Source organism: Diadema setosum, chromosome 15 (genome assembly GCF_964275005.1).
Source record: "Diadema setosum chromosome 15, eeDiaSeto1, whole genome shotgun sequence".
Taxonomy (NCBI): domain Eukaryota; kingdom Metazoa; phylum Echinodermata; class Echinoidea; order Diadematoida; family Diadematidae; genus Diadema; species Diadema setosum.
Window position 1 is genome coordinate 31867839 of NC_092699.1, and position 15224 is coordinate 31883062.

Sequence of the window (15224 nt, forward strand, 5' to 3'; positions counted from 1 at the left end):
ACGTGTCATAAGCAACTCGAACGAGAATTATGTTGACGCTACATAAGCATTTAGAACAAGACCACACATACTTTTTCTTCGTCAAAAATTCTTTTCGAGCTCTTTAGTTTGGTACAACAGTAAGAGATAAAAGAGGTACCATGAGAATTCTTGAATTGTTAAAGAGGCAGTATGAGTTTTGGTTGAGATGGGGCTTCAGGTTTCTAACTTTTTTGTGAGATATAGTAACAAACCTGTTGTAAAATATGAAAGAGCATACAATCTTAAGAAGAAGTCATGCTTATTTGATTAAAATTGGTTTTGAAATGGCTGAGATTTCCTAAAAAAAACACCAAAAGGTCCTAATCACAGGTGGGACCCATCTTTTGATAAGACCACTTTGTTTTTTCACTTCGTTTTTGGATGATCCTATAGGCCATTTCAAAACCGATTTTCATCAAATAAACTTTGAATTTCTCTTAGAATTGTATGCTCTTTAATATTACATTCAGAAGTGGTTTCCAATTAATTAATCAAAAGGTTTTTATAACATGAATCCCCTATTCTAACCAAAACTATGCTATCCCTTTAAGACAGAGGAGAGAGAGAAAGAGAGATGAGGATGCTTGGGAGGAGGGACCTTAGAGGCAGAGATCGAGTGTGGAGCTTGAATGACGGATTCGTGGGGAAAGCAAAACCTGATTATGACGCAGCCGCCGCAAATATTTGCAATGCAGTATATAAGTTCAGGTTAATATAATATGAAGTCAAATATCACGGTACAGCATTAGCTGACGTTGCCCAGACCAAAACGAAACAAAGAGAGAAAGAAGAATAAATAGCCGTTCTCAGAACCATGGGGTACCAATATCATAACAAGTCCGAAATACGCGTGACCATTTTTTTCTTTACAGCGTGAAATCATAGCAACAGCTGACAAAACATTGGGCGGTTGATGATGCCTCCTACTCAAAAGTCGATTTTATGCATCAATTTGACAGCTCATCATTCAATTCCATGACTGATTTTGGAGGAAGAAAAATAATTATTCACTTTAAAGCAAGCTGCATAATATTCCATAAAGAAATCGTGCTTGAGTAGAGGCAAGGGCGTGAAGTTTTAGCCACGAAGTCATATAATATTATATACACATATTGAAGTCCATAATTTTATACTCTTATAACAGGATTGTTTCACTTCAGGATCAATTTTCATTCCAATGTTGAAGACTGTGTAATTTGTGAATATGTATTTAAAAAAAATGACATTTCTCTAAATAGATGCATTAATCTGAAATAAGCCGCAAATAAAATTATATTTCGTTGTCTTGACAATCATTGACCCTTTGTCCGATTTCCTCCTTATACATGACGTCCAAGAACATTGCAGTGAATGAATTCGTTTATTCATTTATATCCATTTATTTTGTTTTATATATTTATATAAATCTTATCAGGCAGGTTCGGCCTCGTCAGTTGTATAAAACTGATTTTCAAAGGCGCCCTGCAGTTTTACATGGATTTCTACACTGTGTTACTAGTGAAAAAAAAAAAGTGGATATCGATTCGCCATTCAGATGCTTATACACCTTATAGGCTTCAATACAGTATAAAAAAGAGAAAAGAAATGAAACAAAAAAATATATAAAAATAACAACGCTCGGTTTATTTTCTAAGGAAAAAATCTATCCATCTCTTGACTTATTCTATCAGTAATTCATAATTTTGTTTATATCTTTGTTTCTGAGGGCCTGTGATTCTATCAGTTATACAAGCATGTTTCCTCGCTGTGTTTTGCCCGCTGTGTGAGTGACATATCATCCTCATATAGACTTATTATCATGCAGTCATTGTTATCATCATTTATAAATGCCATTACCATTACCACTATATGATAGTGTTATCACTGTATAGTATAGGCTTAGTCTATAGCAGCAGTATTGCTAACTGTATTTATATTACCATCATCATCATCATCATCATCATCATCATCATCATCATCGTTATCTTCATCATTGACATTTTTATCGTTGCCATTTTTATCACCATCGTCTTTGTAATTGGCAGCTTCCTTAGTGTCTCAGCACTAAACATTTCTCGATTCAACTCGTACTTTTGCACTTTTGGCAAAAAAAAAAATAATATTTTTTTTTTTTATACGCTTACTCCGCTCGGTGCTATTGTCACATGATAAGTCGTGTGCTTTCGTAATTGCAATCATTTGTCAACCGAACCTGATCGAAAGAGGAAATGTTTTCATACATTTCATAATCATGTTTTTGAATGATATATCTTTAGTTTCGAGCGTCAGAATTTCACATGCATCAGTAGGGACTGCTTTCGTCAGTAAAGAACAAGTGCTGTTTTGGTCTGTAATGTTGTTTCTGTATTGCCCCCCCCCCCTATCTATCTGTTTTTTCCATCTATCTATCTATCTATCTACCTATCTATCTATCTTCTATCTGTCTATCTATCTATCTATCTATCTATCTATCTATCTATCTATCTATCTATCTATACTATCAACACACACACGCACACACACCACACATAATATTTATATATAATATATATATATATATATTATTCATAATTTGGTACACAAATTCAATATCATTGGTTATCTGTGTTCTGTTGGAAAATTAAAGAAAATGAAGTGAAATGAGTTGTATCGATTCGTCTTGAGGCTGTGCGTGGCAAGATTGGAATAATTTTTCTTCCCTTCAACTTGCGCGTTCTCAATAGAGGGCAGTGTGTATTGCTGAGCGTTGGTGTCCCTGTATTGAATACAGGGACACATACTGAGCGTGTGGATTCAAATGGACCATGGACTCTACCATGAATGGACGAACAGTTCGTAGGCCTACCAGCTGCACTCATATCCTTCGGCCAACACTGGCCAAGGCTCACGTTGTCCTGAAGGGAACACTGTGACATACAGACACATCATAATACTGTAGCCAGAATAATGGCGCGATTTGAAGTTATATAGTGACATGGCTGTTTTATACCGACTGTGAATAAATTAATTCATGGAACTTCTTTTTCTTTCATTCTTTCGATCTTTCCTTCTTTTCCGTTTGTGATAGTTTGTCTTGTTGCCACAACTCATGCATCATGGTTAATTGAAAAAGCAAGGCTTCGCACACTTAATGATAGTTTCGATACACACGCACACAAGCACTCAACAATCACAGACATAATAATTATGCGTAAATATGTATCAACTCCTCTATCCTATATTAGTTACAATATCAAAATGGAGGAAAAACTGACATAGTGATCCAACAATCGGTAATGATGGGATTCTCTACAAAATGCATTTAGCCAAGATAGGAATATTGTTTTATTTGTTGCCTTGTATAAAAGTTTGCTTTCTTGACTCTAGTTTCGAAACCACATGTGTGCGTGTGTGTGTGTGTGTGTGTGTGTGTGTCTGTGGTTTCAGTTTATTTTTTCTGGTGTGTTCCACGAGTCTGTCTTCGGCAGTTAGTTCTGCCACTGGAATAGAATCGCAGATTTGCATGAAAAAAAAAATAATGTCAGATATGGAATAGAGTATCGATTAAAATGTCGATCAAACCAGTATCGCTGTGAAAGTAAATTTCCGTCAATGGATGTGACTTTTGCCCCCAGCATTGCACAATGCTGTACAGAAGAGAATTTACCCCGGAAGAAACCCCAGCAACGACAGCAACAACAACCGCCGCTCAACAGCAACAACAGCAACACACAACCATGTTTTGACTGTGACACCGATGTATACAATGTCATGTAGGATGGAAGTTTGGTATCATATGGGGCGAGGTATGACAATTTTCTTTTATATCTGTGTAATCTGAATAGATGTTTATATGTTATTTCATGGCTCCAATAAAATCATGTAAGTCATGTGACTTTGTGTAATCATCGTCCGTGGTGTTACAGGAAGCTCCCGATGAATAGTCTCAGTTATAAAATACGAGTCATGTAGTATACGCAAAACAATACAGCGAAGATGTGTTTGCGTCAATACGTGATTTAGTAATCATAGCTGACTCAACCCAGTATAAAGGTACTATTTAACTCCAGAAACAGTGCAGGACCTTACATCAAATAGTATAGTTATACAGTTGTAGTATTATCATTGTCATTATCATCATTAACAGAGTCACAGAGCAGAGCTTCTTTTCGGATGGAAATTAAATCTACGACATTGAAATGAAACGACGGTCTGTGATAGCAGGAAACGTGTGAATAAACATTAATTGCTCGCATGACGTCACAATCAAGGTTGCGCGGAAGCAATTATGATAATGCCAATGGTACGAGATCACGTCGTTGGTTGATTTTATAATAGAATTTTCTTGCCATTCATCTATATAGCGTTATCCGAATTTGATCTAATTTGAATTTGCTATCCACGAGGTTTCACTGCTGGATTAGAAAACGCAGCAAACAAACATTAAACAAGTCCATTAACCTAACAGATTTTCAATGCAGCACCATTTTGACGTCATTTCCTCCATGTGTATATCCCGCCATCATTCTTTTTCATGTTGTCGCCATTTTTCATTTATTAGTTCATTCAGTCTCTTATGATAAGGGCAATACGGGGATTGTGATACATGTACAACAAAATATCTAATGAGGGTGTCAGATTTGAGGACTTCAGATACACAACGAACACCATCATCCTTATAATCCCTTGACTATCCCTCCCCCGGTCTTGGCATCGGGCGCGCCTCACCTGGGGGGTGTTTCATAAAGCTGTTCGTAAAGTTACGAACGACTTACGAACAACTGGTGATCAGTTCTTGTGCTGCATTATGGAAATTCTGATAAATATAGCACATCAGAACTGATCACCAGTCGCTCGTAAGTTGTTCGTAACTTTACGAACAGCTTTATGAAACTGGGCCCTGGCCTTCGAACACTGCGGTGAACTTTCGTAGGCCCTACAGAATGGTATGGTTTCGGTTGAGATTGCGAGATAACGAGAAACCTCTATAGTGGAATATGAAAGTGCCTACAATATTCTAGGAAACATTGCAAGTTTATTTGATGAAAATCGGTTTCGAGATATAAAGCAAGACAAAGTGGACCTAGTGGGTCCCACGAGTTTTTATAGGACCTCTGTTTTGGAAAAACTCAGCAATTTCAAAACCCATTTTCATCAAAATAAACTTTGAATTCCTTTTAAATTGTATACTCTTTATCAAAAGACGTTTCTCATTATCAGTCACACAACAAGTTGGAAACCTGAAGTCCCATCTCAATCAAAATTATCAGGCCATTCCTTCATGGTAACAGCAATGCTGATTTTGGGATTTGGGGATGGTTTTGTGGCATGGCAGTTTCAAAATGGTAGGAAATGGATTTTCGAGTCGTACAAGATGACAGGGAACATTTTATTTGTGTTTACAACTGGAAAATGCTTGACTTTGGTTAATTCGAAGACTTTTGTGGAACACTAACAAGCGGCGTATATCTTGAACAATTTCGTTCTCTTGTCACGTACTAGACCAGTCTATACACAATCATCACAGATGTTACTAATGGGATCATGCTGGTAATTCAAATTGTGCTGCGTATCAAATTATTTCGATGAGTCCATGAGTCATCGCTGTTAAACGTGAAGCGAGCCTTTTTGATCGAGCTCACCCTTCATTCCATATCGCATTGTCATGACAGACTGCTTGAAAGCGTGCTGACAAAACGCAAACATGGCCGCTGTCTGATCACTTCACATTTTAGGACATACCTACAGTTTTTGTTTTGTTTGTTTTTTTTTAGTTCAATTCATTCTCCATGGTTCCCAAACCCAGTCGCTGTCGAGTACAGTTTACTGCATAACGATGTCGAGTCTCGTGCACGCCGCCGCCGTCCATTCATTACGTAACCGGCGCTGCTGTTTATCACTGCAATCAAGCGTAAAGCCGTAACAGTTGCTTGCCATGCCTTCGTTATCAGCACGAAGGCGATCTAAACCCTCAAGTTTAATGGTGTAATACCCTTTTTTTTCTGTTGCCCCACTCCCCTTGCGCCTTACAACTTGCAGCGGGTGATCCAGTGGAAAAATTAACATTGATCTTCAGAGAGCGAACCAGCAGACCGCGATTATTGGAACGAGATTATCACTTACGTAACCCTATGAGAACTGTCGCGGCTGTTCCTGGAACTTAGACGTCCCCCGACGTACTACGAGGGGGTGACCTGTAGCGGTTTGTTTACCATCGAGTACTGAAAATTATGGTGCTACATTACACTCAAATTATGAATAAGGGGAAAAAACTGGATAAAGGCAGAAATACCAATGATTGTCTGGCGTATGTCATTGTTATGCTATTGACAAACCGCAAGCTGTGAAGCGACAAGTATGGTAAAGGGAAAAAAAAATAATAATCAGAAACTGGTGTGCGATGTTGTGACGCAAAACTGGCTAGACTTTTATGTCCGCGTGTCTCTGACGTAGACAATAGAGTGGTGTATAGTTAACTGTACCCGAACGAGAAAATGGCAATCCTCTCTACGCTGGATTTTGTTGGGATTCTTTGATTTAGTGCTATATCTTATTTAGATAGTGTATTAAAATACTCGGGGAAAATATTCTAAAATCCACAAACCAACCGACGGAAGAGCACTATGTAAGATCATAGTGTAAAGAAGCCAGACTTGCCAGAGGGAGGACGGCGAATAGAAGGAATAGCGAGGGTTGATAAGCGCCTGAGCTGGCGAGACGGTTGTGTGCGATTTGTATACATACGTCTAGCCGAGTCTACTATGTCGTGTGTGTGAGTGTGTGTACCTGTATTATACGCGCGGGTGTGTATGTCCGTTATGTGCATACACGAAACTGCCATGTCTGCGATAGCCTGGGTGTGTTCGAGCTGAACCCAATGCAAGAGGCATGCATGATGTGTATTATGCAGTGTGTAGCTGAGCGGCAGCGATACCCGCCCAGTGAGCTCGCTCGCTGAATGAATGCACCGCGTACCGCCCGGCCGTCGTCTCATACAGTAGGAACAGACAGAGAAACATAGCTAGTGACGCACGAGGCCACGGACACAACTACTGAGTAACCAGCCGTGTGTATGGTACGGCGTGGAGTACGGAGTGTGCATGTGTACACAATTACAATCGAATCGAATCCGCGACTCGCGACTGACCCGAAGAAACTGCGGACTCGACCGACTGCACGTTGTGTAGGCAAGGCAAGACAGAAGAAGCTTTATATTTTACATCGCCACCAAATTTTATGGTCCAGGATTTCACGCTGAGAGTAGAAAGAACACTCGGAAGCAAAGCGGCAATTTCTTGCCTTTTGTGTCCCAGAGGATGGAGGATCCTCAAGTGCAAGTTTACAATCCAAGTCTCGAGAAGGTACTAAAGAGCTATCAGACTGTTGCGATGTCAAGTTTGGGTGGACCGAGCAGTTATCGACCGAGTTGGCCGGAGTCCGCCGTCACGATGGCTGGCAAACAGCTCGTTGATCCGATCATGAAGGAGGCTGTGGCTCGTGTGAGCGCAGCCAAGTCATCATCAGTCGCCTCTGTTGTAGAACAGGCTCAATCACATCACCATCGCAGCATGGCGAGCAGTGTCAAACTGATGGAATACGACCCGTTGCTGCACCCACCACCGTTTCCAATCCAGCAGATGCCAGTTTTCACCCCGATCGACCAGACGAAAAGCGAGAAAGGCATCACTATTCTGGAGGATGAAGATATCTCGTGTTTCACAGTTGGCGGAGAGAAGCGCCTCTGCCTCCCACAAATTCTCAACAGCGTTCTCCGAGACTTTAGCCTTCAACAGATCAATTCCGTCTGCGACGAATTACACATCTATTGCTCGAGATGCAGTCCCGAGCAGCTAGAAATCCTAAAGGTGACGGGTATCTTACCGTTCAGTGCTCCTTCATGTGGACTGATTACAAAGACGGACGCAGAGCGTCTTTGCAATGCTCTCCTCCACGGGATCCGGGACGAAGTATCCCCGAAATCTCTCGGGGCATCAACGGCAGAGGAGAAACCAAAGCACCCGACCCAGAACAGTATCCGGGTGTATCATGAGTGCTTTGGTAAATGTAAAGGCCTCCTGACGCCAGAGCTGTATGAAACTGCCACCAGCCCGTGTATTGAATGCTTGGAGTGTGGAGCCATGCTCACACCTCACAAATTCATTGTGCATGGACACAGGCGGAGGGAAACGCGCACTTGCCACTGGGGTTTCGACTCCGACAACTGGAGGAATTACCTTCTGCTGACCAGGGACCAGAACCCCGAGGAAAAATACACTGAGATTTTAGAAGGTGTCAAGGCCAAGTTTGACCCGACTTGCAAATACAAGAGGAAACAGGTAAACCAGTGCTCCAAAGCACATCTTTGACATTTTTGCATGTGCCGATGAAGAGTATGACTCACAGTGTTCAAATGTATAAGGTATCAAGTCAAAAATAATTCTGTTTATTTCATATCGGGGTTTGCGATAGAAATATATGGTAACAAATGGTAAATCAGTGCGTTCCATATTCTCAGTTCTCATGATTGAAATTCTGCTTTTCCTCATCCCGTCAAGAGATGTACTAGAGGGAGGGAAAAAAAATAACCTTGCATAACTTGTCCGTGCAAACACACTGTAAATCTTCTAATACAGTTCTATGTATGTTGCTGGAATCAAGACAAAATAGCTGTCTGTGGTAACGTTAGCCAGTCTGGCAAAAGCTTGGCAAGCGCCTCAAAACCACTGAAGTGATTCTCCACTTCAAAGCACTGGAACTGAAATCTAACCTACCATAGATTCTTTTTTACCCTATTAATGGGGATCTTGTTTTGATGCAAGGCTACCGTTTTTGTGCTGGTGAAAAGCCAGCAGTGAGCCCCCTGTGTCAAGCTTGAGCAGATAGTGTACTTTCCTATTGTATACCAAAATAGTATCACCCTCAGTTTTGTAAAAGTTTGGTACCGAGCCAATTACTTTGCACCATCTCTGGACAAATTTTCCAGAAATACCACAACCTAGTGCTTGGGAAAAATTATGCCATACTGGTAAAAGCAGGTCACTTTTGTATTTAATATGCTGATTATGGTAGTTACAGACTCTCAGAATCACATTACGCATTTTAGACTCTCAATACTTTAATATAGCAAAGTTAGACACCCAGTACCGTGATTATGATGCAACAAGATCACAGGTCACCAATAGTAATGATGCATTTAATGCATGTACCAAGTCATGAAGTGGCATAATGTTTTGATCATACGTGCCCCAATATTAGAACTCTGTGTCATGGGTTCCTGTCTTAAAGGGGAAGGCTAGTAACTGATCAGTGGGAATCAGTGGAAATGCTGGGAGATGATTGTTCCAATCCTTATGGGATTCATTCAAGAGTACATTATATATCTATTGTTGTGTGAAAATTGCTTGCTTCAGAATGGTCTCATATTCAAGTAATGTGCAGTTTAATGTTTCCAGGTAAGCGTCCCTGGTCAGTGACGGGGCATTAAACTGCACATTACTTGAATATGAGACCATTCTGAAGCAAGCAATTTTCACACAACAATAGATATACAATGTACTCTTGAATGAACAGAAGCGGATCTAGAGGGGGGGTTGGGGGGGTTGCAACCCCCCCCCCCCCCCCCCAAAAAAAAAAAAAAAAAAAAAAAAAAAATCCGGGGACCATTTTTTTTAATCTTCTCTTTTTTTTTTTAACTTGTAATTTTATTTTTTTCTATTTATGGCAATAACCTCTATACCAAAAATATTGGTGTTTTAGATGCAAGAAAACGCCATTTTCACACACAGATTTTCAAAAATTCTCCCTACTGTGGGAGGGGGGACATCCCCCTCCCACACCCTCCCCCCCCCCCCTCGCTCGCTCCGCTCGCTCGGGCTCGGTCGCTATACATTACGCTCCCTCGCATACCGCCCCCAACCCCCTCCTTTATAAAAAGCTAGATCCGCCCCTGATGAATCCCATAAGGATTGGAACAATCATCACCCAGCATTTCCACTGATTCCCACTGATCAGTTACTAGCCTTCCCCTTTAAGGTTCCTCAAGAGTTGAAGAGTGGCTCATCAGAACACAGCCTAGATGAAATGGATCCTGAAGGCATTTATCAAAACACAAAACATGTCGTCTTCAAAAGTCAGTACCGGGGTAGTTGACATGGTCACGGTAGCTTGAAGTGAATACCGGTACCAAGACACAAGAATAATGTTGATTCTGTGTGTGCACCACATGTTTTCAGGTTGAACGTAGGCCATTTTAATCATTTGTGAACATCCTTCATTGATATATTCAGTCTACTTTTGGAAGAAGCCTACATAGTAGCTTTCCTATGAATGAAAACCTCTGCCTTTTCTTGAGCTGTGTTGAAATTATATCCATCATTGAGTGTTGGTACATCTACTGCAAAACCTTGCCCAGTCAATGTGACTACGAAAATTAGAGATGATACGGTAGTCTTGTTTGCCATCATATGCATTGGTACATGTATGAGTAAGACAGTACGGTACTGAGAAAGGTTATTAATTTTTATAACTATCATGCTTGTGTTTCATGCAGCAAACAAAATACAGAGCAAAATGGCTCTTTCTTGAGGATGGAGAGAAAATACCAGATCATTGACAAGGGAGTATGTGTCACGTGGAGGGAAGGCTAAGGGGGAGGGGCAAGGGGGGGGGGGTGGGGGATGGCAGAGAGGCTGGCTTGGGGAAGAGGCTCCTTTGGCTGTCAATGATGAGGCAGAGCCAGGAGCTTTTTTATTATGCCTCCTTGAGGAGGAGGAAGTGATATCACTGGGGCTGTGATTGGGTGCGTAGTGCTTCTGTTGAGAGATGGGGTCAGCATTCTTGCTCCTAATTTCAAGTCTTGTGTCACCAGCATATTCCGTGTCTGTCTGTGTGTGTGTGTGGCAGTGCGCGGTGATCTTGTCAATCTCGCCATTGCATTCATTCATCACCCATTATGTTATCCCCACTACCCCCTACCTTGAAAGCAGAATCCTTTATTACACTACAGCCATTTTCAAAATTGATATTAAAAAACAAAAGTGCACTCCTAGAGCTGCGTGCTTTGTTGTGCTTGTGGACCAAACTAGCACATTCTCTGATGAGCCAATGTGGAGCAGGGAATATTGTTTACATACCGGTGCAGTGTATTTTAAAAATGTCTTGAGCATTAAAAGAAGGACTTTGCACTGTTACTCTGTGTGATTGTGACATATTCCCATGTTTACCTCATATTTGGTTCAAACTTGTCCTATATTGTCCCTTGTGTACTTTGGTGTACATGGTCATACACTTCATTAGGTGTCATGCACAATGTGCATTAGTCGACTCAGTGTTTGTAATTGATAAGGCTTGAGCGGCAGTGTTCACTACTTGAACGGCACCGAAGCTTCACCGTGTGGTATTGCCGTACAGTGTGTTGATAGAACGGCATATCGATATCATGATAACATTCTTGGCGCAGACCGCAAAGGAGGCAAAGTGTGTGTGTGTGTGGGGGGGGGGGGATGGCGGAAGGGAGGATAGGGATGTTTGGGCTTTGAGTACACACAGGACCAGAAGTAGTCACAGACATGTGCATTAGGAGAGATGGGTTCAAAGGCCGCGGAAGAATTTTGAATACAATGCACTCGCTGCCTGAGCTGCACCAGTGTCGTCCTCTGAAAATGTGTACTTTGACCCAACACATTTTATTTCTTTCCAGTAGAGGAAAAGAAGGCCTCTGTCTCTACACCAGTTCATCGTACAGTAGTAATCGCCAAGCTTCACGCATGTCATCACCATTAGTAGCATGTTGTCAACAAGCAGCACCTCTTGCATAAAACATGTTTTGACTAGGTTTTATAAAGAGCTTGAAATCTGAATAATGACACTTCAGTTGTTTCAGTTACATTTTCTTGTTTGTCTTTGGTTCCCACTTAATGTATGAATTAAAAAGAAGAGAATGTAGAGCCACAAGAATTTTCTGCCATGTAATTGGATACTAGAATTGTATGGATTCTTGGCTGTCTTCTTGCATGAATGATTTGTATTGATAGGGAAACTACTCACCACACTTGAGCTACTGTATTCAATGAGGTGTGACTTTACTTGTTTTAAACACTACTACTGTCAGATATGTTGTTGCCATGAAAAATGTCAAACATGATAACAGAGGCTCTTTTGTTTCATTTTTCTGTTTAAAATTCAATTTTGTCGTACAGTTAAGAGCCCATTGCATTTTATATAAACATTGTAACTTTAATGTTCACTTTGCAATCAATAGTACACAGCTACATGTACCATACAGCTGTATGGTAGCAATGCTATTCCATAGTCAATCAAAGCCCAGAAATCACTGATGGTTACCATTAGCTGCAGACTTTACCAGTAACTTTAAAGTTACCATAGTTTTACTTTTATGCAACTGGGCCACTCTACAAGAGTAGAAATGCACTTTCATTGAGCCCATATTTACCTTTGAATTGTGTGTAGCATGCTCGGGCTGTGATGGCTTTTTAGGTTTATTTGTTGGGGGGGGGGGTGGTACAGTATATTGACTACATTCATGTGAAGGGTCAGCTACACCTGTTAGTTTTCATAATTCTTCCTTTTCTGAAATGTAGTAGAACACTATTATAAGCACAAAAAAAAAGGAGATTTTGAACACAAATCTACGTTGTACAAGTTGTACCTACAAAGTAATTCATGTGCATGTAGCTTGAATCAATGTCCATACATTGCAAGTATGGAAACTGTCTAATTATGGTCATGAGAAGCATTGTGTATGGATCTACTTTCTGCATTTTAAACTAGTTGGAAAACTCTTCCAAGACACTAGAAAAAAAATGGAGAATTCTTTAATTTCTTAAGTTATAAAACAGCATTTTGATTGTACTTTGTACTGTCAGCAAATGTTATGCTATGATCATACGTAACAAATTGCCTAATTTACATAAATTTGTGCACCTGTGATGTGATTAGCTGATTTTTATTGCTTGGAAATATTGCCTCTAAGACGGTCATGAGATTAATAAGAGTACTGAGCAGATTTTTAGGCTATAGATGCCGGTGTTGATGTTTGTGATAGTTTTCAAATCAGTTCCACGACTGACTTGAAAATGGCTCGATATCTTCTTCCATGGTGAGCTAAGAAATTGCTTGCCTATAATGTACATGTACACTGTAGGTTACCTACAGGGAAAACAGTGAGAACCCAGAACTGTATGTCTTTGGCATTCACAAAGTGGTGTAATGAACATAAATTATTCATACTGTAACAGTGTCACTGAGCCGCTATTACTGTATGTAGCGACACTCTGTGCGCACTTGACTGGGCTACAAGCCTCTGTGGCTGAATGTGTACCCAGTAGAATGCTTACAAGCTACTGTTTCTCTCTGTGGAAATGCATTCGCAGACTCAGAGTCATTATGAGCACATGCACATATGCCGCAATAAGACATAGCAGGGCTTTACCAGATTGCACCCAATAGACAACTGCTGTTCATTCGCTCTGGGTTGGTAAAATAGAGGGGGGGGGGGGTGGTGGAGGCTAAGAGAGAGAAAAAAAAAATGAGAAGGCTTGGTGAAAAAACATGAAGAAGGCGCTGGCTGTTCACAATAAGTCGCGTGATAGTCTTTGATTTGTGAGCCCGGAACGGGAAGATGATATCAGAGCCGACTTCCTGTCTGCCGGCTGAGAGCAGTTTCCCCCTCAGCGTGGCAGGCAGGCAGCAAAAGCAGCCTCACAGTTCATTCCCGGCGATGCTTCTTGCATACGCGGACAGCTAGTCTATGGAGCTGCAGTCTCCCATTTCATAATGTCTCTGTGGATTTACGAGTATAAAAACTATGTGATGCAAAAGATCTGCAGTGTCATGTTTGATTGCCTTTGTGAAGCATTTGATCATCGTCTTCTTTTGCTTATTTTTTTTTTTTTTTTAATAACAAACTCCTGGTTCAATGGCTGAACTTAGAATACTTGCTTGAGACATTGACCTCAGACTTGACTCGATGCTCTCTGTACGAGCATGGAGCTCCATGGTACCGAGTCTGGCATGACCACAATACTGTTATAAGCAGGCTGGATATGACAGACTAGGCATATTGCTCAGAATGTCTGGTTAAACAGTAGACTCCTCTCTGTGTGGCTGCCCTTCCTTCCTAGTCTACAAGGCGTTACTATTTATCAGATTGTCTGCCTCTTATTAGCTTTACTCTCATTTTCCTCCTATCTTTATCACATTTCCTTGTCTATCTCTCTCTCTCTACCATTTTTTCTCTCTTATGAGCGCTTTCCTTTGAAAGTCTGTCAAATGTCAAATGTTATGTGTGTTTAGAAAACGTGATGTATAGTGCTGACAATGGAAGGAATTCAGTTCATTAACGAGGGTCTTGTCAATATGAAAAGAGTGTTGCACTTTTTTTGTGTGCAAGTTTTTGAAATGATGTCTCCAGGAAAAGACAGTCACTTTTAAATGCTCACTTTATATAAACCAGTCATGTCAGTCTCAGAAGTGCAAACTGTATAATTTATGACATTTCAGGCCTCAGTATTCATGTCCTTTCATCATTCTATAAAGTTATTGGGGGAGTCAAATTTTGGGGTATAAATGTGTACCCACAAAAATCCTGCTAAGTAGCTCATACAGACCTTGCCTGTTCACATTGAAGATCACACAGATATTACATTCTGCATTGTATATAGCGAAATATCTCAGCTATACAGGAAAGTTGTGGAGAGTGTATAGCCTATATAGGCCTAAATGCTATGTTGTATATGAGGGTTGGATGTAGATCATGCCTGCTTTAATACATTTAAGGATGAAGCCCCCCCCCCCCCCCCCTTGTAGGGTGATATGCAAGAATTTGGGAGCACATTGGAAGCAGCCAGCACACCACATGAATCACATCCTGCTCTGGCCCTGGAGCAAATGTGGCTGGATGCAGCCCAAACAACTGCCATGTCTCCAGGCACCAGTGTCCCAAGAAAAATATATCATTTGAAAAGGAGAGAAACAATGATAGGTACTGTATGCGCCATATATTTCGTGAGTCTAATTTTTTGCGAATCGGGACTTCACGACAATTTCGCGAATGGTTAAATTCGCGATCGTGGAGTCTTGTACTGAACGGAGAAATTTATACGTGTACGTCACATTCACATTGGCATTAGAGTCAATATTTTCGCGTGTTTTTAATTTCGCGAATAGCAGCTGACTCGCGAAATTTGCAAAAAATAAAAACCTCCCGAAATATTCGGCGTATACAG

At 40.8% G+C, this 15224-nt stretch overlaps 1 protein-coding gene across 1 annotated transcript in view; it reads left to right on the forward strand.

The window, feature by feature from the left end:
• Positions 1 to 7163: 7163 nt before the first annotated feature.
• The window catches only part of LOC140238679 (ski oncogene-like), a 90542-nt gene continuing 82481 nt past the window's right edge, over positions 7164 to 15224 (forward strand). The window contains exon 1 of the mRNA XM_072318579.1: positions 7164 to 8315. Coding sequence (XP_072174680.1) covers positions 7296 to 8315 — 1020 coding nt within the window. The 5' untranslated portion in view covers positions 7164 to 7295. The remainder of the gene's footprint in view (positions 8316 to 15224) is intronic.